The sequence below is a fragment of the Anoplopoma fimbria genome, chromosome 10 (genome assembly GCF_027596085.1).
Source record: "Anoplopoma fimbria isolate UVic2021 breed Golden Eagle Sablefish chromosome 10, Afim_UVic_2022, whole genome shotgun sequence".
Lineage (NCBI taxonomy): Eukaryota > Metazoa > Chordata > Actinopteri > Perciformes > Anoplopomatidae > Anoplopoma > Anoplopoma fimbria.
Window position 1 is genome coordinate 560,153 of NC_072458.1, and position 26,562 is coordinate 586,714.

The window sequence follows — 26,562 nt, forward strand, 5'->3', positions numbered from 1 at the left end:
ATATGCAGCTCTATGTAGTATTAAACCCCTAAATGTATCAGTGAATTGTCCACAATTCAATGTTAAATTTATGGATATGGTATATTGTAGAGCAAATCTCGTTACATTTCAATTAAAAAACAAAATTCAAACACAAAGAACAAGCAAACCACAAATGTCTGGTTTTGTTTTCATATGCAATTGAAAACAAAACCAAACTGACCATATTCATTGTTCCAAAACCTGCCACAATGACAAAAAATTGACTTTGGTCTGGAATTTTGAAGGATTGACTGCCACCAAGCACTTGTCGGGTTTGTAGAGTCCTGCCTGCACAGTATGCTGTTAAGACTTCCTGAGTGTGCGCAGGAGCTTGATTGTGGAGGGCCTTGCAGGTGATTAACCCAACAGAGAATTTGATTCTGTATTGATGCACAGCCAATGAAGTCAAGTCAGGGGAGTTGTGATCATTGCAGCTGGTTCTTCGGCACTTAGGAGTCTTGCTGCACCATTTCAAACCAGCTGCAGATTATCCAGTAATGATTTGTTAATTGGGTATGTGAACAGAGAGTCACAATAGTCCAGCTGGGACAAGACAAAGAAATTAACCATAATTTATATTCCTGAGCTGGGAAAAACAAGAACATGACAGTGAGCTAACATACCCTTCAGGGCTCATATGCTAATGACAAGTAGCTTCTGAACTCCCAGAACACGCCTTGATACGGGCAGACTGCGGTCAGAGGCTCGGCTGTACATGTGATTCAATGCTACCAGTGCCAATGATAAGGACTCCCATTTATTCACGAGAAGTGGAAGGAAAGTTGTTGCCTTCCAATAGGCATAGCAGATGAGCGTAATCATGTTGGACAGTGAAATAAAAGGATGACCTTAATAATCTCCATGCATTTGCATATTCTAATATTCTCAGTGTGCCTTTAAAGCCCTATGAGCATATTGTACTTTGATCACAGTAGGTCCTTCTGTGAAAGGCTAATGTGGCCCAGCAGAGCTTTGCTTAAATATCTTACAAACTATGACTTTTCCACATCACAGGCGAGTCGTTGCCATTAGCAACCTCCAACCAAATCCTGATTCGCTTCACCTCCAAAGGCCAATCCAGCTCTAGAGGATTCCACCTGGCCTACCAGGGTAAGTGTGTACAAAGGCAAACACAAACAAATTCTACTGTCTTGCTTATTTTGGATTCCCTCTGTTCTAACAGCCCAATTACCAACAGCGAGTGCTCTGGAGCATCAACGCTGTAGAAGTGTAGCAGTCAGTTAAACTCTCCTGTTCTTCTCTTCCCAAAGAGGGACTTTTCTCTTGTTTTTTTTTACTTAAACAATGCACTGTACAAGAAATGACATTTCTTGCAGATATCCAAAGGCAATAGCAGCTCCGAGAAAGTTTAGTGAATACATTTTTAATTTTATATTTGTATTTTATTTAAAGTAAGCTGAAGGATCCACAATACAAAGACTAAGCAAAATGCCATATTTGGTATTATTTATTTGGGTCACAGGCTGATTGTTCCGAAAGTGACAGCCACAGTAACTTTTAAAGTAATACTTTTCAAATAAATCCCTCAATTATTCAAGTGTTGGATTCTTAAAATGATCTGCAAAAACTGAGTGAAAAATGTATTGTTAAATCTATCGTGAACTGCCTGCAATCAGCAACAGAGACGGGCGATACTGCCCAGAGACGGGCGATAATGCCTTATTTCTTCTTGGAAATGTCTCAGGTTTTGACTTCAATTCAACACCTCTAATCACTCCTGTTTTTTCACTCTCTTTCTCCAAAGCCGTGCCACGGACCAGCGCGACGCAGTGCAGCTCAGTCCCTGAGCCCCGGAATGGCCGCCGTATGGGTAACAACTTTGCCGTTGGTGCTGTGATCCGCTTTGAGTGCAGTCCAGGTTATATGCTGGAGGGGCCGAGTGCCATTGAATGTTTGACGGTTCCCAATGCCCTGGCACAATGGAACAGCTCCATACCCAGCTGTATAGGTAGGACATGAATTCTCAAACACAGACACAAACACTCGCCATTCAGTCTTGGTGTGTTGTTTTTGTTTTGTTTGTCATGCTTTCTTTCCTCATTCATTCATCGTTTGTGTCTTTTAATTATGTTAGACACTCTCTTTCTTTCCATCTCCTCTACTGTCTCTATGTCTCTCCCACTCGAGGCCTTGTCGTTGAGTGTCAGACTCTTGTTACTACGACACAGATGCGAGCTGCCAGCCGTTGCCTGTAGCGATAGAGCGAGATTCAGCCATGCAGTACACAGGTGGCAGGCTCTGCTGAGGGTCACAATTACACACATTCACACACACATTCACACACATTCACACACACTCGTATGGAAATATCCGGATGTGCTTAATATACGAAGACACACTCTCACTCACTAACCACATTACATACAGCTGTAGCAGATGCTGTCACCAGATGTGTAAAAGTGCAGAATGAGTCTAATTTAATGTGTCAGTATATTTTTGTGTGGAATTGTGTGTGCTTGCATGTCCAGGTGGTTAAGACTCCTGTCTTGCTGTTGGTTAACAATTTAACTTTAGTAAGTCCTAAAATCAGATTTTTCTTAAAACAAACTGAAAATGTACCAAGTGAGAAACTTCTATAATGAACTATTTTGTCATTATCTTATTCCTAACGTGTTGTGTGATCTTCATCCTGTTTTTAATACTGACGGAAAATTCCATAATCCTACTAGCAGAATCACATCAATGTTTGAGGGAAAAGATTAAGGAAGAAGATTAAGCAATATGAACATATTTATAATAGCATTTTAGTGTGCACATGTACTTGTATGCTTATACCTAATCTTACTCCTGCTGCAATTTTTTACATCCAGTCTGTTGCCATTGTTGGTACACTGCTACACTTTTGATACATTGCAATATATATTCCTTTTCTCCTGCAGTTCCCTGTGGAGGCAATCTGACCCAACGAACTGGCACCATCTTATCTCCTGGCTTTCCTGAGCCGTACCTCAACAGCCTCAACTGTGTCTGGAAGATCACTGTTCCTGAAGGATCAGGAATCCAGGTTTGTTTAACAGAGTTTCTCCCTGGCAACAATGTTATTCTGGGTGACAGAATTGTAATAATTGGATTGTGCAAGACTTATTTAAATCTTGAGTAAGTCAGAGACATATTCTGCTATAATCAACCACAGAGTGTAAATACATTACATCTCTTCTAACTCATCCCAAATACAATCCCATATTTCCAAACCACATGGAACCCAAATGAATTAAAGCAACATTCGTATTCTACAAATATTGAAAGTCAGGATAATAGCCAAGTCAAAAACTGGTTTTGGAAGGTATACTACATAATACTACATCAAAATGAAACCTATCTTCATGCAGACTAGATAGGAAAATTGTTATGATAATAGTGCAAATTAATAAAACGATACAACAATTGACTTACAGGCATATATAATAAAGAGATTTAGATTTATGTTTTTCTATCTGCCACTGTCAGCGTATAAGTATCCACTAATGAGTATTCTGAGGCTAATCTGCAGTATATTGACTGACCGTTTCTTTGAAAGCTGTCTCTGGATTTTAAAGGAATTAGCAGATTGTTTTTACCTTTAGCCTGTAGCCTTTACAGCTATGCATGGTCATCAAAACAAGCTTCTGCGTGATTGTGTTTCCGGCTTGCCAAAAGCTAGTTAATAGAGTTACCCACAGTACATCAAATTGTAGCATTTACAATTCTCAGGGTACAGAAAAACTGCTGGATGATAAAGTATATAGACCTACGGAGGCTCAGAATTGAATTTGGCATATCACTATACTAGTAACTTAAGATTGCAAAATTGGCAAAATGAGAAAATGAATTTGTACATAATTGCCTGTTCCATAACTTTACTTTTCTTTCTTGAGAGTTAATTTGGTTTGCATATTCTTATTCATTGATGCACGTGTGATGGAACTCTACCAGGAACCTGTGCAAGGTCCCTGTGGATTTGCCGGAAGGAAAGTTTTTAGGCTTATGCTTCAGCCTCCGTGGCTAATGACCTCAGTGCAGTCCCTCGGCTATTAGCTCCTCCACCTCAGCTGGCTGTCCTTGCAGGTCAAATACACGAGATGGCCCACAGGCGCACTTAGCATGCTGCACTACACACTGACATCGCAGTAGTTTGGAGGTGAAATAGACCGAGAATAAGAACAGAGAACAGGCTGCGCGCACACTCTCAGGGCCAACAGCATGACACTGGAATGTATATATAACAGAGTGACAGTGGTGTAGTTTAGAAATGATGTATGAGGGATTGTTTTCTTTGGACCTCCACTGAACACCCAGAAAAAACACTCTAACTTGTTGCAAAAGGGTCACAGCCTGCCCTTCCGAAATCTGACATGCTCACTGCAGAGGGTTTTCTGCTCTGTGTCTAAACTCCCTACAGCTGAATCCTCCTCATCCCCACTATTTCAAGTCCACCTTATCTCTTTCACACCGTCATCGTCTTTCCCTCTGTTGCTTCCCTTCCACCGGTTAGCAGAGACGCATTAGATTGGAGTGTCACGATCCAGAAAAGAACTTAAAGGAGCGAGGTGCCTTGCCGGCACATTTGCCGTGGCCCCCCTAATGAAAGATCAATCTGTGATCTGCGTTGTCTCCCCAGAATGCACCAGAGCCCCTACCGCCCCCTTTAATTGGCTCGTATCTGATCTATAACCATCAGAGGCGGAGGAGAAGGCTGAGTAATGGAGTAAGAGGGAACAGAAAGGGAGGCTTGGAGAGTAAAAGAATGGAATGACATAGAATGTTAAAGAAATGGATTTTAGCTTAAGACAGAGAACAAAGATATAGATGCCAGTGTAGCCCCTTTCACACATTGGTAAATGGATAAGGGACTTATCATTATTAGCTCCTTTCTTGTCTTCCGACCACTCAAAGTGCTGCAAACTACATGTCAACATTCACCCGTTAACACAGTAACATACTGATGGCAGAGGTCGGCATGCAAGGTGCCACCTCTCCATTAGGGTCCTAACTAATGCACATTCACAGACAGATGGTAAAGCCTTTGGGAGCAATTTGGGGTTCAATATCTTGCCCAAGGACACTTTGACATCCGGACTAGAGGAGCCGGGGATCAAAACACCAATCTTCGGATTAGAGATTGACCCGCTCTACCTCTAACTTCACTTTCATTTCTTAGGGAATTCTATTTATTTGTGTGGTCAGCCTCCCACTTCCTTTGTTTGTATTCAAAAGGCAAAACAAGTTGTATAATCCATGTTTTAAAGCAGTCCTTGTGAGAATTCAGAATGCTATTTTAAAAGTATGTGCTATCTTTTTTTCTTATTAAGTGTTGTTAGAGGACACAGACGCCCTTATTTAGTAGTCCCAGTCTGCCTTTCTTTTGAAAAATATTATTCAGCCTTCTCTGCAGCTGTGTTGCCGTTTTCTTAAATTCAAATCCAATGCCCACCACTTGACTGCAGCCTTCCCAAAAGGATGCTTGAAATGTATAAAAGCAAGAAAAGTCATACTTTATTTCACAATGTTTATTGTTCTGTTCTATTGAGAATTCTGAACTTATTATTTGTGATGTCCTCATTGCTTTTTTAAACTACCTTTTTTTTTCTGTGAAACACTGAAGATCTGTGACTTTTGGATGCTGTTTCGTCTATAGAAATAGCTTTGTCATGCTGGAGATAGCCTTTATGTGACATTTTGACAAGAAGCTCACAGTGTCAAAAAGAAAATCTCTAAGGGTGAGAGAAGTAACTAGCCAAATGGCCATGTTTTTCGGTTCTTTACTGTGTATATTTTTCAGATACACCTTTTTTATGTTGTGTTCTCCTACTAATTTATCTTCAACCCTTCAAAGTTATTATTAATGTTCTTCTATACACACCCTTGTTCCTATGTTACTGCTTTGCTCCTTAAATCCTATATTCTTTTTGTGTTTCGTCTTCCCCGTCTCAGATCCAGGTAATCAGCTTTGTCACAGAGCAGAACTGGGACTCGCTGGAAGTGTTTGATGGAGGGGACAACACTGACACCATGCTCGGCAGCTTCTCAGGTATTGCTGTATATTTGTTCATATGTGTGCATTTATTTTATTGCACGTTCTTAATAATGTGTTCAATGTTTATTCCCACCTCAACCTCAGACATAAAACACGTTCTTTTTTTTTTTTTAAATCACTCATCTGTACCTGCCAAAAGCATATTCGAAGCAGCATTATAGCCTAATCAGTTTTCACAGTGCATAATATAACTGGAACACATATTGTATTTGTTAACCAACACGTACAGTACTAAAAATGGGGGCCTCACGTGGCACAGTTGGCATTGTAACGTTGCTTAATCAAATACAGAGTGGGAACAGGCAGCAGATGTAGTCATGGGAGAGGTTCAAAATTCCAAACTGGTTAAGCTACCCCTGGAAAATCTTGGTGTAATTCTACAAAGCTTATCCTGTTCTGTGTTGAATTGAAGTGAACCTTTGTTTACAGTATCTGTTGTACTCCCTTCATAGTGCGGATACAGCAACAGGGGATTTTTCTTTTGTTTGTGCTTGGAACCTGACCAATAGTAAATGTCCGATGCACCCTGAAATAAAGAGATGAAAGAGAAATGCCAGGTCCACAAATTTGAGTTATTAAACAACCAATTTTAGGTCATATAGTATTTGTAGAACATGTGCTTTTATTGAGCGATTGTTTAATTCCCCTTTTTTTATAAATTGCTCTGTTATTTCTTTTATTAGTAGGTCATACTATTATGCATCTGCTTCCCCAAATATCCTTACACACCTTTACACAACCATTCATGCATGCATCTTTTGCTGCATACACGCACAAACACACACACACACACAACACACACACACACAGACATGCACACCCTACAGTCAGTAAATGTAAAAAGAACGAGCTTTAGAGCTATTTGCCAGTAGCTTATACAGTTAGTTATGGTGGGTCTATGCAGGAGAAAGCGTTGCTAAACTACACTATTAATCTTCTCCCCAAGGCACCACGGTCCCAGCTCTCCTCAACAGCACCTCCAACCAACTCTACCTCCACTTCTTCTCTGATATTAGTGTGTCTGCAGCTGGATTCAGGCTGGAATACAAAAGTAAGTGGGGGGAAAAAAACAGGTCATGCCTCTTGATGTAAAGTATCAATGCCCCGAGGACAAGTGTGTAGCATTTCAGGGATCTGTGAGCAGAAATTGAAAATAATATTCAAAACTACATTTTTATAAGAGTATATTCACCTGAAACTAAGAATTGCTGTGTATTACATAGCTTACAATGAGTCGTTAATATCTACAAAGGGAGCTTGTCTTCTACACAGAGTCTGCTTTGTTGTAAAGTGAGCAGCAGATTGCAAAATGTTGTTCTGCAAGCTGCCGTCTGACTTAATCTGCTTCCAAAGTTGGCTTGTGTTTTTTACAGCAGGATGGCCTGTGAGCGATGTGAGCGACATTAACACGGTTTTGCACATGGCGGCTCTAGTTACCGCTGTCTTTCAAAGGGAGGAGCGGGTGGATTGGTATTTAGTTGGTCGCATTCTGCACAACACGGCTAGATGCAACCAAATCCTACTCACTGTCCCTTTTAAACAAAGGGTAGCACATCTATTGACTTACATGTTGTCTTTCTCCCCGAGGTCAGATGTCTCTCCTGCTATATTTAAGTCAAATTTTTCATTGTACTTTATAATCCTGTCTCTCATGTTTTTGTATAGTTATTACATTTCCCTAACTTTTCCGCTGTTCATGTTGTCTTTTCTATCTATTTCTTAGCGGTGTCTCTGACCAGTTGCGCGGAGCCTGTTGTCCCTATGAACGGCATCAAGGTTGGGGAGCGTCTTCAGATGAATAATGTGGTGTCTTTCCAGTGTGAACCTGGATACACTCTACAGGTAATATCTCCTAGTTTCTGATAGGGTTCAGTCGTAAGTGACCAAAACACCCATTGATGCTTATCCTTTTTCTGGCCTTTGTCAGTGTCACATCTGTCAATTTCCCTTCTCTTTATTTAAAAGTTATCTGTTCATTTTTTTCAGCCCCATTGTCAACATGTTTTGCCAGTACTGTGCTTTTAAAATGAATAGACGCCAGTTAGGTTATTTTTCCAACTTTTTTTTGTGCCAAATGATGTATGTGCTTAGCTCAGTATTTTTGCACAAATTGTTTATTTCATGATTAAGGGATTATTATTTTGATTTATCTCTGTCCTCTACCCTGGATGTTATGATGCATGACAGTTTTCCCATTAAGTTGCTCAAATACGTATAGCCAAAGGCAGGGTTAGTCTCAGGACAGGTTTCCTTTATCTGCTGCCTATAAGATGTGGTGCTATAAACTATATCTGCACATCCTTAATTTGACTGTATTCTGCACATCCGCCAGAACTTCCACTGTAGTCATCTGGGCTTCAGTGGTTTAATCTTGGCTTAGTTCACACAGATATCATTTAAAATGTCCCTCTCCATTCTACACTGCACAAGTCCAATTTGACATGTCAAATTACTGTGACAAAGAGTTTTGTTTAGTTTAAACGCAGCAGGACAAGAATCAGATAAACAAAAAAAATTATTTGCAGGAATTATTAAACAACATTGTTCTTCTTTCTGGATAATCAAATAATAAGTTCTGCTACTACCTTGCAATCATGTAAATAGACAGAATATTGCTTTGTTCTCCCAATCATTTTAGTAAAGCATTATCTAGGAAAAGTTCTGTCAATAAACCCAGATATTAAAAAAAAGTAGTTTAAATTTGGCCAACATTGACTACAGAATCGCGTTTTAATGTAGAGATTGCATCAGTCATACTGTTAAAACACAGATATATTCTCCATATTATTGTATGCTGAAGCGCGTGGTTGTTTCCTACGCTTATCTTCTTGAAAGTCTAAGATTAATTATTGTTAAATCTGACCTAAATCCAGGCTGCAGGCTAGGGTAGATAGGCTAAAGAGGAAATTAAGCTTAAAAATATCTAAAGTCTTTATGAACCATTGCAGTATCAAGCTGTTCAGAAGTCTTCACCAGCATGTTGTCTTTGTGTCCATTTTAAACTCCTGCAGAGTCTTATGGCTCATTACAGTGTGTGCCAGGCTTTCTCTGACTGAGACACATTTTCAGAAAAGGTCAGCTGAGTCAGCCAACAACATCATTTTTTTTTTGTTGTTGAAATCAAATGGTTTTAGCTTTGAATATCAGATGCAAAGCTTTCATACAAATGTTGTAATGCTTATTTTAGCAGTGCAACAATATGTGATTAAATATGCCAGTGATGCTCCCCTTCTATTATTCTCTCTCACTTCATTGGATTTAGTCATTACGTCGCCACATGAAGTCATGTGGAGACAGGCAACAGGTTCAAATAATTGGAGCGACATTTGAGTGACAGAGGGGGGAGAACATTTTAATTCACTGCCTGTTCTTTGTTGTTCTTTGCCTGCTCCTTGCAGGGGAACTCGCATATCACCTGTATGCCTGGAACTGTCAGACGATGGAACTACCCACCTCCTCTCTGCATAGGTAAAAATATCCTCTTTTCCTTGATTTGCCTCTGTGTCTTACCTTCCTTCTGTTTCTTCTCTACATCTTTCTACATTCTTACTTTTTTCTTTTTCAAACAACTTTTTCAAACAATATACCGAGCATGTAAAGACTTAATGTGTGTGAAAAGGCTTTAATCTCCAGCCTTTGAATGAAAGCTGAATTGAATAACCATATCACCACATACTATAGGTGATAAATAATTATTTTTATTATCTTTTCAATACTGTTTCACAGCTCACTCACAGAAGCAGTTTATAAAGCAGGCATAAGGTAGCCCTTTAATACATCAGAAAATATGAAAAATAAACAATAAAGCAAGGATTATATTTCCCTACTTGGCACTTTTAAAATGAGTTTGATATTTCTACATTAAAAATCTGGGTGTACACACTGGATGAAACTGCAGTCGGTTCCTTCTCTATTCTCCACCTCAAGTCTTCCTCCCTGTGAGAGTGCCATGACAAACAGGTTCAACGTATTGCAACAACCTACTATTGCCTAATTAGTTCCATCTCAGACCATGATTGGTTGAAGTCGAAGGAAGATTCATTGTGTTCACGAGCATCAGCAGTTTCCTGATTACCTCAGGCTTTTGGTGCTGCTACAGGATTACATTCAACACAATGGTACAGCACCCTGGTTCTCTTTGTTCGGGTTCACCCTCCTTTGACTTATGTTGGCTGTTTGTCCCATTTCTTTCTTCGTCTTATACGCAGTGTTTGTGTTTTGTTATCCTTGTAGTACCTCTGTGTTCTTTTTCTCGTTAGTCAGCTAATTCTTTTACCGTTACTTCCAGCAACCTTTCATCTTTTTATTTTTATTTTGGTAACAGGATCTCTTACTCTTTCATCTTTCTTAATCAAATCATTGCTCAGTATATTGGTACCTCATTTATCCTCACCTCACTTCTTCAGTAAATAAAACATGTATCCATCAGTGGTTTTAAGATTAAAGGAGAATGATGAAAAGCAGCAAAATATACAGAACTAGTTTCCTAATAGCGAGATAGATTTCCCCATCTGTTGAAATGCTGTGTCTTTGTATGTCAATTTTAACTTTTCAATCAATTTTACAATTTTGGTCATTTTTGAATTTAACTCAATATTTAACATTGTTTTCAAATTGTATCTATATTGATTTGATAGAAAAAGGAGACATTCAATGTCATGAAAGAGTATTCAAGCATTTAAACAAGAATAGATTTGAGCACATTGACCTGCATTAAAAACAATCGCTCCTTTCTTTTATAGCACTGCAAACCAATTCTTTCTTCTTTAGTTATAACTTCAGCTTAACAGGCTTTAGTATTTAGGTTCAAGATGACTAAATATTTAAACTCCAAAATGGACTAACTCCAATTATTTCACACTTTAAAAAAAATATTGTATATAAAGTCAGTAAATATTTTCTATTAGTACTATAGCTGTTCAAGACTCTTAATATCACAAGCAAAGAATTTTATTGAACCATGCTTGTGGTGTTATTCAAATATGTGAGGATCACTGTTTGCAGATGCTAATCAAAGTGCTTTTTCTACCTTCTGCCAGCTCAATGTGGTGGAATCCGGGAGGAGATGGAGGGCATGATTCTCAGCCCTGGTTTCCCTGGCAACTACCCTAGCAACGGTGACTGTACCTGGAGAATATACCTGCCAGTTGGTTATGGTGAGCATCATGAGAGCCTCTTAAAGCATTTACACTGTAGTTGCTGGTACACGTGTCTGTACTACCTAAGGAGTAATCCAGGAGGACAATGGCATGGCTCTTTCAATTTCTCCTCTGTCTCAATATTGCTTCTTTTTTCTTCTTTTCCCAGGAGCCAACCTTCAATTCCTCAACTTCTCCACCGAGGCCAACCATGATTTTCTCGAGATACGCAATGGTCCCCTCGATACAAGCGCAGTGATTGGTCGATTCAGCGGCCAGGATATTCCCTCCTCCCTTCTCACCACCTCCCACGAGACCACAGTATATTTCCATAGTGACCATTCACAGAACAAACCGGGGTTCAGATTTGAGTACCAGGGTAAGAGACCAGGAATATATTTTTAAGAAAGTGTACACCTAGGCGGAGAAGATTGGGGCGTGAAATTTTGATCAGCCTTAGGATTGTCTCAGACAAAAATAGTCTCTGCTAATATATATTTATAAAAAAGATCATAATCACCAGGGCAAAGATTTGCAGAGCTGAGCCAGTATCAGTATTATGAGTTACATTCTTCCGCAAAGCTTGATAAAACTAGTAATTACTTCGGTGTCACTGGAGCTTTTTGGCTGCTTCAAACCATCTTTGCTGTCACTGAAATTGCAGGGGCGCAGACAATGTATCTATAATGATCAGAAATGGATCCTGAATTGATACAATCACATAATACTCTATAAAGTCTGAGATGAATTATGTTTAGTCACAGCATCAGTGATGGCGTCACCTAAGTAGGAAGTCAATGCATGTAAAGCCATAAAGCCTGAATCGGCCCTAGAACTATGTCTGCCTAATCAGCCCAAAGTCACAGTAAATTCCCGAGATCTATAAATCTCTGTATATAAAACTGTTGATCACTTAAAAGATTTCCTCAGCATGTGCCAATAAAAGGCTTCACTGTGTATATGTATGGCAGCAAGGAATATATTGCCATTGTCTTCAAATGCAACACAAAGTTTGGATTTTGTGATTCAACAAACGAGCCAGCAAATCGAAAGGTAGTACTGTGCATTTACATAATTATGTCTACATTAGCATATAAATCAAGCATTATATTTGCAAATACCCCCCTTATGCAGTATTTGCATGAGTTATCTCCTACAAAGGGAAGCTGTGATCCATAGAAATCAATTTCTTTAGTAATATTTATATCCTGGCTCACTGCCTGCTTTGCTTTTCTTTCCAAGAGGAAGAAAAAATAAAAAAGTAGGATAGAATTATTTACCCACAACACTTCTGATGACTGCATCATTCTCCTCCAGCACAAGTCAAACCTTCCCCTGGCATTTCTCTTTCCCTCGGAAAACTCTCTAAGAGTGAGGACGAGGAGGAGGAGTGAGTGGGAGGTTGAGCAAAACGAGGAACAGAACAGGATCAGAAAGCAGAACGTATTGAGGCATATCCGTAAAGGTGTGAATTGATTGCAGGCTTCAGGTTGTCACAGAGAATGAGCATATGGGGGCCCGCTACTTAATGTTTTGTTATACCTGTATGTTTTTCAATTTTGTCTCAATGCTATGTGAATGTTTATGAGTCTGAATGACAGTGTCTAGCTATTTTGGAAAAATGAATACCGATTTGAATAGACTGATGTATGTGACCTTCTCTCCCCTTTAGCTTACGAGCTACAGGAGTGTCCCGATCCAGAGCCTTTCCGTTACGGCGTGGTGGTGGGTGCTGGCTTCAATGTGGGCCAGTCTATTTCCTTTGAGTGTCTGCCTGGGTATCAGCTAGTGGGACATTCCATCCTAACCTGTGAGCACGGCACCACACGCAACTGGGATCACCCTTTCCCTCGCTGCGAAGGTAGGGGATGTGAAATTTGTCATATCAATACACAAACATTACCTTAAATTAACACATTAACTAGTCAGACCACTAAGTAGTCTTCCAAACAAGTGGCCCACTACACTGCCTCGTGAACGCAGAGGCAAAGTGATAACAGGACTTCCTGTTTAGAACTTTATGAGCTATTAAGCATCATTAGTGCGAAGTGGGGCTATGGAGATAATGATTATCTATTATGAATAATGCAATTAAACTGAATTATCATCCCCCATTAATGAAGCAAAGTATTATTCAATGAAAATCAATACTGTGCTAAAGACGAATGGAGGCAAACAAAGGATGAATAAAAGAGGGGCCTGAATTGAAAAGAAAAGTAATGGGTGCTCTTTCTTTTGCCTCGTCCTTGACCCACATTCTCACGCTCTAGCTGTCGATTATTTAATAAGGCAGGCAAAATTACACAGGGAGGTGATGGCCATGACACTGGAACTTTGAATGGGTGAGCAGGGAGATAAATGCAAGTGAGAGAAGGAGCAACGGAGTGAAAAGGAACAGGGAACAGGAGAAAGTGTATTCTCTCATGGCAATTTTCTTTTTTTATAGTCATTTTCAATATTCACATGACGTTAAAAGCTGAAAAACTATTATCTGAGAAAATGATACCTGTGTGAGTGTAGATGTGTGTGTGATGTGGGGGGGAGGAGGCAGAGGACTAGCCGCACATCATACGGTTGTGTGATTATTTACTAAACATTTGACATGTGCTTTTGTCTGTGATTAGTAAATCCCTTTTAAATATCTCCTACCCTCCTGCCAAGTTCTTCTGCGTTATCAGAATGTGGAAGGTACTCAGGATTCCTCATGAATCTCTAATTATACGTCATCCAAGGTCACACATGATTTCTTGAAATAAATATCGACATGCATGTTCACGGAACAGAAGATATTCAGTGTTAAAGCACTGCCTTTAGTTTGGTCGGCAGGTACCCAGTTTACCCATTTATGGGACAATATTCATTTAGGACAGCAAATTGACTAAATAATTCTAAATACTGTTTTGTTTTATTAGTTTTTTTACAGACATTTTCATGCATGCACACTTACAAAAACATGCATTACTGCCTTTGATTGCAAAGTAAATGTGTTGATCATGTATAGCTTATCTCCTCTCAGCGTATATAGCAGCAAACCATGTTGTTGCATCTTTATTTGACCCAGTTTAGTCTGCTCTTCACTATCACTGTGCAGTATTTGCACAGATTTTCTCTGAGGGGGATGAGAGACATTGATTTTTGTTACTTGGCCTCTACTCACCTACTTGTCTTGGCATTCAAATAATACAGTATTCTTACAGCACTTTACCCTCCCTATTTTGGTGTTTCCATTTCTCTCTACACTTAACTTTCGCTCATTTCTTCCTCCATCACCCCTTTAACAAATTCCTGCATATTTATTTGTTTGTATAAGGCACTGAAATTGACAGTGCCGAGGGCTCCTACAGGAACATTTACAGCAGAGACTTAGTACATTAAAATCAAATTTAGTTCAGAATTGAATCTGTGTACACAAATAATTCTAAATCCTTAAAAGATGTGCTGTTGCCATATTTTCCATTCATTATTTTAATTATTCTTATCATTTAACAAATTAAATTATAAATAAACTAATGAAGACAGATTAGAAATGTTAAAAGTCAAGTTTTACCATAATTCATCATAATTTTAACAAATAGAGCTTTCATCCCAACATACGCTTTACTGTTGTGTTTTTTTCTTGTTTATTGCCCTTACACTGTTTTTCCAACGTCAATATATTTTGTTGAACTGTGTTTTTTGTCATAAATACTTTCACACGGAACGTGAATATTAGAAAAAAGAAAAGATGAATTAGTTTTTGAACAATGCCGTTTTTTTTTTTTTTTTACAGCTTTTGTACTGCGAATAAAGGCATCACGTATGAGGAGCAGGTTGAGTTGCGCCTTGTTTTTTTTGTGGAGTTCTGTAGTTTGAGCCGAGACCCAAACTTTTTATTCAGTTCAACCTTGACAAAAGTCGTTTCAAACAAGATCCACTCCTTCTGTTCTCATCTTTCACAATAAAAGCCGTAGACATATGATACTCGCAGGCGAGTATTTTGCATTTCCATGTAGTTTACATCAGTCACGCCCTATGTGTGTAAAGGCCTTTGCACATAAGGTTTATATAGATTGCCTGTTAATGGCATCAGCCATATGTGCAACTCCATAGTGTCCAGGGTTTAATCACTCAGTCTTATTGATTGCTTATTTAACAGGTGAGCCAGCAGCACAGGGGCCTGTCAACCGCAGGGCTAAAGCAGACGGCTATATAACGTGAACGCACACATAACCTGAGAGAGAAACAGAAGGATACAACATGCAATCTCTGCATTGGGGAAGATCATATGCCCATAGCCGTCGACGGGTGTGCCGTTAAGCTAAATACTCGTCTGGGTTGCTTAAGACGCCTGCACCACTACGATTACCACTCCTTCCTGATTTTTCATGCTTCGCCATAGCGAACATGGGGTTTCTCTGAGGGCACCAGCGGGAATGCTAAGCTTCGTAATCGTTAAGTTGGTTAGAGCCTCCCGAGTTCCTGAGGAATGTTTGAAATATAGTTGCAATTTATATGCATGCAGATTGGATGTCGGGTGCAGGGTAGTTTGTATGTGTGTGAGTAAGTGTTTAATGTATTTCAGGATATCAGGCATGTGTGGACTTGTGGGGTTCTATAGCATTGTCAGCTCTGACACATAGACATGCTATTTTAACCTTACCTGTCACTCAAACCCACACGTTTACACAAACATATCCACGTCTCATACACTAACTGTTTACACACAACCTCAAAAGCCCAGTCCCCACTAACCCCCTCGCCTCATCTCCGCACTCTCTCTGTTCACCCCAGTGGGAAAGGGTTGAGGCCTTATCTTAGCAAAACACTCCATCCAAGTCCCCACTTGCTAACAGGCTTTACCGGCTAATCTTTAGCTCAGACAAGCGCCTGGGCACTAGACGAAGAGTAAAGGAGAGGGGGGAGAGAGAGACACCGAGAAGGGAAGCAGAAGAAGCAGGGGATGAAAAATCCCCTTTTTCAACCGATTGCGTCTGAATAATGGATGTGTCCTGTTGTATTCTTGGCCCACTGATATATATACTCTGCCTCCCTTTCTCCCTTCCCCTTTCCTTCCTCAGTGCCTTGCGGTGGGAACATCACATCAGACAATGGGACCATCTTCTCCCCGGGTTACCCAGAGGAGTACCCTAGCTCAGCTGACTGCTCCTGGCTGATCACTGTGGCTCATGGCTTCGGCATCAAAATCAACTTCACCCTGCTTCAGGTTCATGGGCCGCACGACTTCATCACTTTATGGTAAGACTTGACTGCTTCCAGGAGCTACAGATATGTGTAACTCCTTTTTAAGAAATACTGTATATGTAATGTACCTTGACATTTCAGCTAATGTTTATTTATATTTTTGGGTAAACTGATTTTCTTTTTTTTACCAGTAATATAAACTGGTAAATAACCAAACCAAAATCTCAAGGCCATCTCAACAGAATATAGAGCTCTTTACTACCTTCTTTAGGATCTCCAGTTGTTTTTTTCCACCTGATATCCGCCCTGTTGTGTCATTTATCCAAACCCTCTCCCTGAAGCACAGGTAGTTATTTTAAGATCTTCAAGATCCTTCTCACTTTGTCTATGTTTTCTAACGTATGCTCAACCACATGGATGTCTATATAAATGTATTAGATAATAATATTGATATTGTTTTTTTTTTTTAAACAGCAGGAACTATAAAGTGAACAAACATGCAACGGCAAAACCAAACACTTTATTCTTGATACATACTTATGGGTTTTGCTTTTAATGTGCAGTCTTAAAGAAAGGAAAATATATGCTTTTTTTATTTCATATTTCCTAAATACCAAGCAGTAACATATAAAGAATGCAAGCTGTTATATTGGTCTCACTTATGTGTGAGAAAAGAGAGAGATCAGGTTTTGGCTGGTGGAAATGTGTGTGAGCTCTTTTTTTGTGTTAACGTTTGTGTTATGTCAGGTATGTAGTAGGTGTGCGTTTCTCTTTGCCTGACTGAGTGTCGCGGGGGGTAATGCTTCCTTTCATCATCTCCATAATGCGCGGCTGGGCCTGCCATATGTGCAACCGAAGACAGGATTTTGCATGCATGATGGTTGCCAGTCCCAGTTGATCCCCTCTCCCTGAGACAAGCTCCAAAGGTCCCAGCTCTCAGTGAGACCGGAGATCTGAGTGCCAGTCAACCTGGCAACTTAACGACCACATGAGAGGTCCACATGGCGTGGGGTGACATCTATGTGAAATGGGCTGCTTGTAGAAATTTGTGTAAAGATTGTTTTAGTGCATGGGGAGTTTATGTCAGTAGGTATGGCTTAGGTGGGCCAAAATGCCAATTTCTTTGCGTATTGTTGATCTTCCATGAACAGCCCTCACTGTGCTGATCTTTACCAACAAGCTCATGCAGAGGCCAAGATGGGGACTATCATGTTCCCCAGTTTCCAGTTACCACCGCTGTGTATCTATCCGCTGAACTACTGAGCCAAGGAAATGGGCCCCGTAATGGCGGCTTGGCCAGAGTGCTGTCAGGCAGCAGTCCCTAGCCAGCCGTTTCCAGAGCTGCTTGTAATCTCCCATGCCCAGTCTGACAGCCAAAGACAGATGGTTTTTAAGCTGAATGGTTGTGGCAGGAATCTGGGAGCTGGCTTAATCGGCCATGCCCACGCCAGGGGACTGCCAAGGCTGGGCCACGGCTTCCAGAGACACTCCCATTTGATGGCAGTTAGCAGGAGCAGCGCAATCCAGACCTGTCATTCCACGCTTATCTGTAATTTTTACCTTATTTCAACGTAATCACCCAGAGCAGCCCAGAGTAATTGCCTTTGGGTGTGATGAAGTGAGAGCAGCTTGGTTGTACTCTGCTGCTGGAAACTGCTTGACAATAATCTGGCGTGCGGCTTCGTTTGGTTTTGTCACAGATATGCGTCACAGAGCCTCAAGGTACTTCAGCGTGGGAGCAACGTGAGCATTTAAGCAGAGGATGCTGACAGAATATCCTCATCGTTAATTATCATCACTTCACTCCAGTGAATTGTTAAAGTTGAATTTTGAGATGACCTGTGACATTTTACATTTTTTCTTTTTTCTTTTAGGGATGGTCCACAGGAGACAGCCAGGAAACTGGGAGTGTTCACTGATGGAGAGCCGAATGACCCGCCCAGTAGCACATCCAATCAGGTGCTGATACGTTTTCGTAGCAACACAGAGAAGGGTGGACTATTCCGTATCAGCTATCAAGGTATGTAAATCACTCTCCTTACCTGATCGTTATTTCTACAAGACATTTTCTCTACGTTCTGTGTTTGACTCCTTTCATGTCTTTGCTACTCTCAATAAAGCTTACAGATTGCAGTTCTGCCTGCCTCCCCCCATCATTCCGAATGCAGAGATATTGATGGCAAGCAAAGAGTTCAAAATCGGTAAGTAGAAATGCTGTCACTGAAAGGCATATTCATACACATGTAGCTATCTATGCACTCCTGACTTTTTTTTGTTTTGGATGTCGATCCCATCTTGACTTTTAAATAGTTAATCCCACTGTCTGTTCACATTTTGGCTTTGAGAGTTTACATTGCCCCAGGTTTACTGACTCTGATACTGACTATATGTCCCGTAAGGCAATTGAGTGCAGACTCACCCCATACAATAAAACCCAGGGGTATTTTGAGGCAGCATTATAAATGAATGATTATGACAAAATAATCAGAAAGCCAGAGGGATTTGCGGAAGGTGCTCTCATTCTCCCCTGAAGAAGACAATGGAGATTAATTCTCCTTATCTGTTTATTTTGCATACCTCCTTGCCGCATTATTATTCAGAGACACAAAGGCAACACTGACATAGTGTTTCATCTATAGGATCCCCAGTGAGGATTTATTACGGTACTCTTTCCCCCTGTTAACTTTTGCTTTTACTGAGACACACAATGGATCATGATTACTTCTGTATCCTTACTAAGGAGCCCTGGTTGGTGTCTGAAGATATTTTGGGGTTTTTATTCATGGATTCTTGCCACCAGCTCTGATCCCTCATTAACTGTATCTCTCCCTCTCCCATCTCTCTCTATTCAGGTGATATAGTGCGCTACCGATGTCTCCCAGGCTACCAGTTAAGTGGGAACAGCATCCTGACTTGCAGGCTAGGGACACACTTGGAGTTCGAGGGGCCTCCACCCTCATGTGATGGTGAGTGAATGCCTTAGGCTTGAAAACTTACCCGAGGAAAGGCATGCTGTCTTTTTCAGTCAGGCCCTGTTCACACTCACAGTTGGACTAAGCAACTCCACTTGAAAGGTTTGTTAAAGGTGGAATCAGGGATTCTGTAGAAAGGTTGTTGATATTTGAATACCCCCCCTCCAGATTTACCATTCTGCTCGCTCCCACTGACTTTCTCTTTATACATCCATGGCCACTGCACCTTTGGGCCTCGCTCAAGAGCACCTTAGTGGTGAGAGGGTGGGTCAGGCAAGTACTGCTCTTTTACTATCCATGCCAATTTATCCTGCAGTTCCAAGGATCAAATCTACGACCTTGCACTCATAAGTTCTCCCTTTTCATATCTTGATAAAGCTTTCCCTCTTAGCTAAACTTAGTGTGTTTTTCTCCATCTGCTTTATCTTTTCTTGTTATCTCCGTATAACTCTATGGAATATACAAATACTGTGAAAGGTTTTCAGAAATGTCTGTGTGTTGAGTTATATGCCCGTCCGATATGTGATTGAATGCTGATGAATACTGCTATTTTGGTGTTCTTTAGCTCAACAGTCTCAAAACGCTTATCCTACTATCTCTAAAACTTGTATTTTAGCTGATCAAATAGCAGCAAACATCCCCAAAAGTCCAAATCATAACGTCAGCACAGTCCACCAGCGTAGAAACAATAGGTGCTGTTAAATGCTACATATTGTGCACATTTTATTGTTTACAGTTGAAGCCCCTTGAGAGGCATCGTTTAATTTCCAAGAGGGTATACCGACAAGTGTCATTGTGTTACACAAATATATCACAACGCAGGTGAAACACCGTTTTCCTCTGCCAAGGGATCCTTTGTGACTTTCAGCAGGGTCATAGGTAGCCATGATCATTTCGCACTAATCATAGACTCGTGCACTATTTTGAGTTTTGCCTTATTACTGGCTCCCGTGGGTTCTCTTTCTGCCTGTAGTCATGGAACCGCAGCTGCATATCCGTTTGGTAGCACTTTCCATCTCTGTGGATGATACTTGGCTCCCATGAGGCTGCGGGTGGCTGTTGTGGTGCCCTCTTCATGCTGAGATATCGTCCTCCCAGAGGAATCAATGAGTGCAGTGTTCCAGAATACCGCATCATCATAGCACTGTATGTTGTGTGCAATACTTTTCCTCTGGGCAAGAGACTGGGTGCATAGAGGGGTCCCTCTGTTTGTTTGTTTTTGTTTGTTTTTTCTTTGCTACAAATTACCAAAAAAGCATACATCTTTAATTCTATTGCTCTGTGTTGGACAAGGGAAAGTAAGTGGAATTTGATAAATGCAACTAATTTGGAGTGCTAAATAGGAATAATATGCAAATGCTCTCAGCATGAGATGAAAAAGGAAGAGGAGTGAGAAAGAGGGCAATGAAAGGGGAAAAGGAGTTACGTGTAGTAATAATAAAAGTGGAACAAAGTACCCAGGATACAGAGGAGACTGAAAGTATTAAAATGCAAGTGAGGAAAAGAGGGAGTGAAGGAAATCCTTTTTGTGTGTGCATTTCTTCTTTCCCTTTATGAAGTTCTGCATTATGCCAGCTAACTATTGACTGCACCTGCAGACATCTGCAGCTAAGAACATGTACTTATGGTCATGGTTTGTGAGGGACATTTATACTGGGGACCAACCGTTCCACCATACTAAGTCTTCCTGCAAGCTGTCACGTTGCCTGCACAGATAGACCCGGTTGATGGAGAGGAGAGCCACAGATAGCAGAAGCTGGAAGAAATCCGGAGTAGAGTGAGAGGAAGTTGAGAGCAGGGAGGAAAGTAAGACACCAGACTCCTGCTGGTGTGGAAGGAAGAGGAGAAGATTGGATGTGGAGAGAAGAGCGTAGGATTGGAAGAGCACAGTCGAGATTACTCTGAACAAGCAGAAAAAGTAAATATGTCTGGAAAAGATAGAGGAGAGACTGCTAAATGGACAGGCGAGAAAATGAGAGTATAGGAAAAGGAGTTAAAAAGCGAGGAGAGACAGGGAGAGACTAAGTTGGAGGGCAGCAAAGAGACGAAGTGCACAGCTCATTGAAATGCAAGGGACATGCCGGCTGCAGCTGCACCTATCAAATCACCACTTCTAGCTCTGACAAGCCCGGCACCTCCCCGCGTGTTTGGCTGCCCCCACCCCCCACACACATACTCGTACATATACTGTATAAACACACACACACACTGGTCTAGCATGTGTCTGGGTTCCACAGCGGTGGATGTGGTCATTGTGAAACCAGAGAGCGGCACTGGATGGAGCCTCCAGGCGGTTCTGCAGTGCTGCTTGCCCCTCAGAGCCAGAATCCTCTCTCGTCCTCTGCATTCCCCTCCGTCTGCACTCCCTCCTCCCTCACCCGCCACTTCTCTCCCCCTGACTTGCTAGCGTCAGACTCCTGTTCTTATGTAACGCATATGCCCTTTATTCCCTGTTTTTTTTTTTTATTTGATTATTTTTATCTTTTCTCTGAGGCTGGTTCAAAACAGAACACAGTGAACGGTGTTGTCACACACTGTTACCCACAGGTGTCTATCAATACCCACATCTGTCTTCTTTCTTTCCCCCCAACACTGACAAACAGGCCAATAGATAAAGTCACCCACACTTTATTTAATCCAGAGAATTATTGCCAGTCACAATGGCAAATGGGTTTAGCCTTTCTTGTATCTCCTTGCCATTGGAGCAGCCAGTTCATTTGTGCATTATTTGATTTCCCTGCTATTTGATTTCACTGGGTTGTATTGGACCCTCAGCCCTTAACTACATCTGCCGCCTGCGACCACAGGGAGTTCAAGCATCACACACACACACACACACACACACACACACACACACACACACACACACACACACACACACACACACACACACACACACACAGAGAGAGCAACCGCATCAGTACAAAGTGTTGCTTGAATTCATTATTGGAACACAATGAGCTCTGATGATCCCAAATCCCTGTGTTTATCCCCCCAGACAGATTTCTGGTAAAAACCTGCATAATCACCCATCACATTAGTTTCCCAGCTAGCTTGCTTTCTTCATCCCACTCGGTCCCTTCGCCTCCCTCGCCTCTCCGTCTATCTCCTCTTTGTTCCCTAGATTATTATTTCTTGCCCTAGCCCCGTTCTTTTAGTCCTACAGAATGGATTACAGCTGCCCCCTTTTTGCACGTCTTCATTGTCATCCCTGACTTCCCAGAGTTGTTAGGCCCTGATCCACGCTAACGCTTATGTTGTGGCCCATCCCCTTCAATCAGCCTGTTATTGCTCTTCAGCTTATGCTAATTAAATACCAACATGAGTAAAGGCAGCTCAACATCACCGCAGCACTTCAAGCTTGACATTTTGCGGATTTATTCCAGCCATACTTTTATACTACAGTGCACAAATGTTCATGTATGGATGCAGATGCACATCTGTGCTTGTCTGCACGGAAGCCTTCCACGGTATTTTTTTATTGGGAGGCTGTTGCACACCGTGAACAATTTATACACAGGCACTGCTACCAGCTTATTCCATTCCTTGTCTCATTACAGGGAAATTTCATTTTGAGCCCTATCAATGCTGATCTCACCTTTTGTGTCGGCTGCCTTTTTCCAGCTGTCAGATTTGTCCCATAATACCCTTTTGTTTACTGCCAAACAGAGCAATGCTTCATTTCAAAGTAGATTAGTTTTAATAAGTAGCAGCTATAGATAAGAGCCCCTGCCTGCCTCTCTCAATCAGCTCCAAGACAAGCTGAAGGCAGTTTTGAAGACACGTAGGAGCTTTCTGAAAGGTCACTGACAACACACATCTCATCCTCAGAGAATTGATTGTTTAATGAACTTCACTCTCAGACTTTATATGCTACTTCCCGACACAATCAGTTTCACTATCAATGATGGATTCAAGCTTTTTGACTCAAGTCCACTGAAGTGATTGATGTTTTAAATGACTTCACAGACTTGGTGAATGTCTTTCTTGAATTTGGGATGAGAATAGACTCACTGTCCCTTCTACTTCCAAAAGTTAGATGCTAAGAGACCTTTATAGATTTCTGACTACGTTATGCAACATGATGGCACTGTTATTGTAGTATGTTCCATTGTACGTGCTGCAGGAATTTGATTGGCTGAGATGTTGCTCTCAAACAGCAATTTTACCCTCTCGCCGCTTTGCAAAATGTTCCTTTAATGTTTTCTGTTAGCACTATAACTATTTTAGCTTAATTTAATCACAAGCACTATTATGTTACTGAGAAACAACTACTGTTTCCTGGGGCACCGTGGTGGTGGTGGAGTGGTTTGATCCCAGCTGGAGACTTTTGTTGCATGTCATTCACCATCTTTCTCTCCTCTCATTGATCGCTCTACTGTTAACTATTCAATAAAGGCATACCCCCCCCTGCAAAATAAAGGTTCTTGACCTCTGGTTTGTTTTTTCCTACTTGTAGCTAAATACTGTAATACCAATAAAATAAACGGCAAAAAGAAAGTTGTCAAAAATATTTGACTGGAACCTGCTTAATTTTAACATGCCTGGCCTGTGAGTGACAGCTTACCTGACATTATCTGAAATTTCCTGAGGCAATAAATCCCACCTAGTTGACATGCCAAGCAAGATTAAAGAAATGCTAAGGCGTATTTGCAAATGCTGTTTAACCCAGGCTGTCTGCCATAATGTTTTTCCTGCGAATTTAATAATCTCTTCCCCCATGAACACACAGAGAGAGGAGGTTGAACAAGCCAAGAAACGCACACACACACACACACACACACACACACACACACACACACACACACACACACACACACACACACACACACACACACACACACACACACACACGTACACAACAGTGCATTGACAGAAACACACAGCCCAACCACGTACACAAAAACAAGTTCACACATTGTCCCACAAAGGAGTCGCTGCTGGAATGTGATTCAGAGCATTCATTATTTCACCACTGTAATGAAGGACCTGCAAGTGCCAAGTGCTGTCCTACCCCGAGGCAGAAAAGGTTCAAGTATTCAAATTGTGACAAACAATAGGGGCATTGAAGCCCCCAGCTAGATTTGCTGCTGCACTTGGTTGATAAACACACAAATACACACACACAAAATATGTCATGCAAAAAACACCTGATCACGTGCACTTTGAAGTTGTTTTTAATCACATTTGCAGCATCTTATATGTTTTGGTTTGTGCTATGAATGTAAGTAAAGCATCTGGCTGCTGTTTAACAAGAGAAATGTATGTTTGTTTTTAGTTTTTTCTGAAATGGTCCTTTGTTAATGGTAAAGCTCTTATCAAGCTGTCGGGTTCAGTTCCAGCCAGGCTTTCAGTGTAAAATCAGTTCATTCCATTATGTATGCCAAAGTAGGCCATAAGGATTATTCCTAACTAAGAATGTTTACTAACTATGTGTGTTAATGGTATCTTCTTTAGCTACAAGAAGCAATCACGAGCAAACAAGTAGAACTCATGTATATCTTTCTCTGCTGTGGAAAGAGTTCATTCATATTCCCCTTCTTCAGCACTCGGCCCCATTAGGTGAGCCGCAAAAACAATGGGGCGGTTGCATTTTGACATTGTTAAAGCATTGGCTTCCTGTCATGTTGCAGTTTGTGTTTTCCGCTGTGTATACGGATAGCTCTGGCAGATTACAGCATCACAGAAAAATGAAACAGACAGGAGCGCCATGAAATGTCTTAAAACAACTGAAACCACTTGAGATTGTCAAAGCATGTCATTGAGATGTCCCACAACAATACTAATGGCAGGGGGGGATTTAGAAGAGTGGATGGATGTGTTCCCCAGACGTGCCACAGCGATAGGACTTCCAGGCAGATGTGAGCATTAAGAGTTAAGTTAGCATCACATCTGTCACATACTGACAATGGGCAGAGAGGAGGGAATATGCTTGTGGCAAGTCAGTAAAATTACATAATATATAGGCTGCTTCTTGGACTGACTTAGCTTGGACAGCTTTGTTTACTGCGACAGCATCAGGACCAGGATGACAATTAGCTTAGCTGTGCTTTTAGTCACGTTGAGTTGCCCTCCAACAACAACATGGGTGTAACAAATCTAATCCGTTCTTTCAAGGTAAATTAGATTCACTTAAAAGAATGAGCAACCATGATAAGTGCCATGCATTTATGAAAAAGACTGAAAATAGCATAACATGAACAAACCATTATTCCTGTAATTCAAATTATTGTTTTGTTTTTTTCTCTCAACAGTGACTTGTCCCATGAATGAGATACTGACAGCTTCCACAGGTGTCATCCTGAGCCAGTCACCAGGTAGCGGTTTCCCCCATTTTGAGTCCTGCTCCTGGGTGGTCAAAGTAGAACCTGGCTACAATATCACCTTCACTATAGAAAACTTCCAGACCAGCCGTCAGTTTGATGAGCTTGAGATCTTTGATGGTGAGTCACTGCTTTTGTTATGGAAGCGAAGATATGTATACCAACATACAGTACAGTATCATGTCATTTATTGAGCAGCATTATGCCTATATTGACCTTTTCTTTATCTGAAAAAAAGAGCATCATGTTACATCCCTGGCCTTGGTGATGCCCCCTACATTTACTGTTCAGTAGACTATTGACCCAATAGCCCTTCCCACCACATTGCCTTGGACAAAGACTCATTTGCACTATTAAAGGCTGAAATGAGCCAGACAGTTGGATTTACTGCCCCTTTCAAAACTCTCCCTGCATCTACTTACAGAAAATCACACACCATTCCTCTCATGGTGTCAGTACGTCTTTCTTGTACATTTGCATTTGATTAGAGGAACAGAGCAACTCTGCCAGGCTGCACTGAGAAAATGGCAATCGTACACACTAGTGTTCCTGATTAGTGCTTTTTATCTTCTGCCGAGTGGAGGGGAACAGACAGTTGTTAACCTTGGGGTTGCCATGCCGATTATGGAGAGACATTTTTTTCTTCTCCATAATTAGGCTTTGCAACTTTCGATTTTAACTTTGGCAACAAGTGTTACAAAATGTACAATCTCTCAAAAGTCATGATTAGTGAAAGTTATATCCATTTCAAAATTTAGACTGAAAAAAAAAATCAATCCGTACAAAATGAGAATTTCTATCAAATTACATTTACAAGGAAAATGCAATTCAAATTACCGTTCGGATTCAAGTGTGTCGATGATGGAACAAAATTATTATTATTATTGTTATTA

General features: G+C 40.9%; 1 protein-coding gene across 1 annotated transcript in view; it reads left to right on the plus strand.

Moving 5' to 3' along the window:
* csmd2 (CUB and Sushi multiple domains 2) overlaps positions 1-26,562 on the plus strand; it is a 201,630-nt gene that overhangs the window by 146,080 nt on the left and 28,988 nt on the right. Inside the window, exons 34-48 of the mRNA XM_054606522.1 lie at positions 1,036-1,131; positions 1,787-1,990; positions 2,922-3,046; positions 5,953-6,049; positions 7,002-7,106; positions 7,779-7,897; positions 9,454-9,523; positions 11,095-11,211; positions 11,363-11,572; positions 12,866-13,054; positions 16,251-16,428; positions 18,249-18,394; positions 18,495-18,575; positions 19,227-19,340; positions 25,601-25,789. Coding sequence (XP_054462497.1) covers positions 1,036-1,131; positions 1,787-1,990; positions 2,922-3,046; positions 5,953-6,049; positions 7,002-7,106; positions 7,779-7,897; positions 9,454-9,523; positions 11,095-11,211; positions 11,363-11,572; positions 12,866-13,054; positions 16,251-16,428; positions 18,249-18,394; positions 18,495-18,575; positions 19,227-19,340; positions 25,601-25,789 — 2,040 coding nt within the window. The remainder of the gene's footprint in view (positions 1-1,035; positions 1,132-1,786; positions 1,991-2,921; positions 3,047-5,952; positions 6,050-7,001; positions 7,107-7,778; positions 7,898-9,453; positions 9,524-11,094; positions 11,212-11,362; positions 11,573-12,865; positions 13,055-16,250; positions 16,429-18,248; positions 18,395-18,494; positions 18,576-19,226; positions 19,341-25,600; positions 25,790-26,562) is intronic.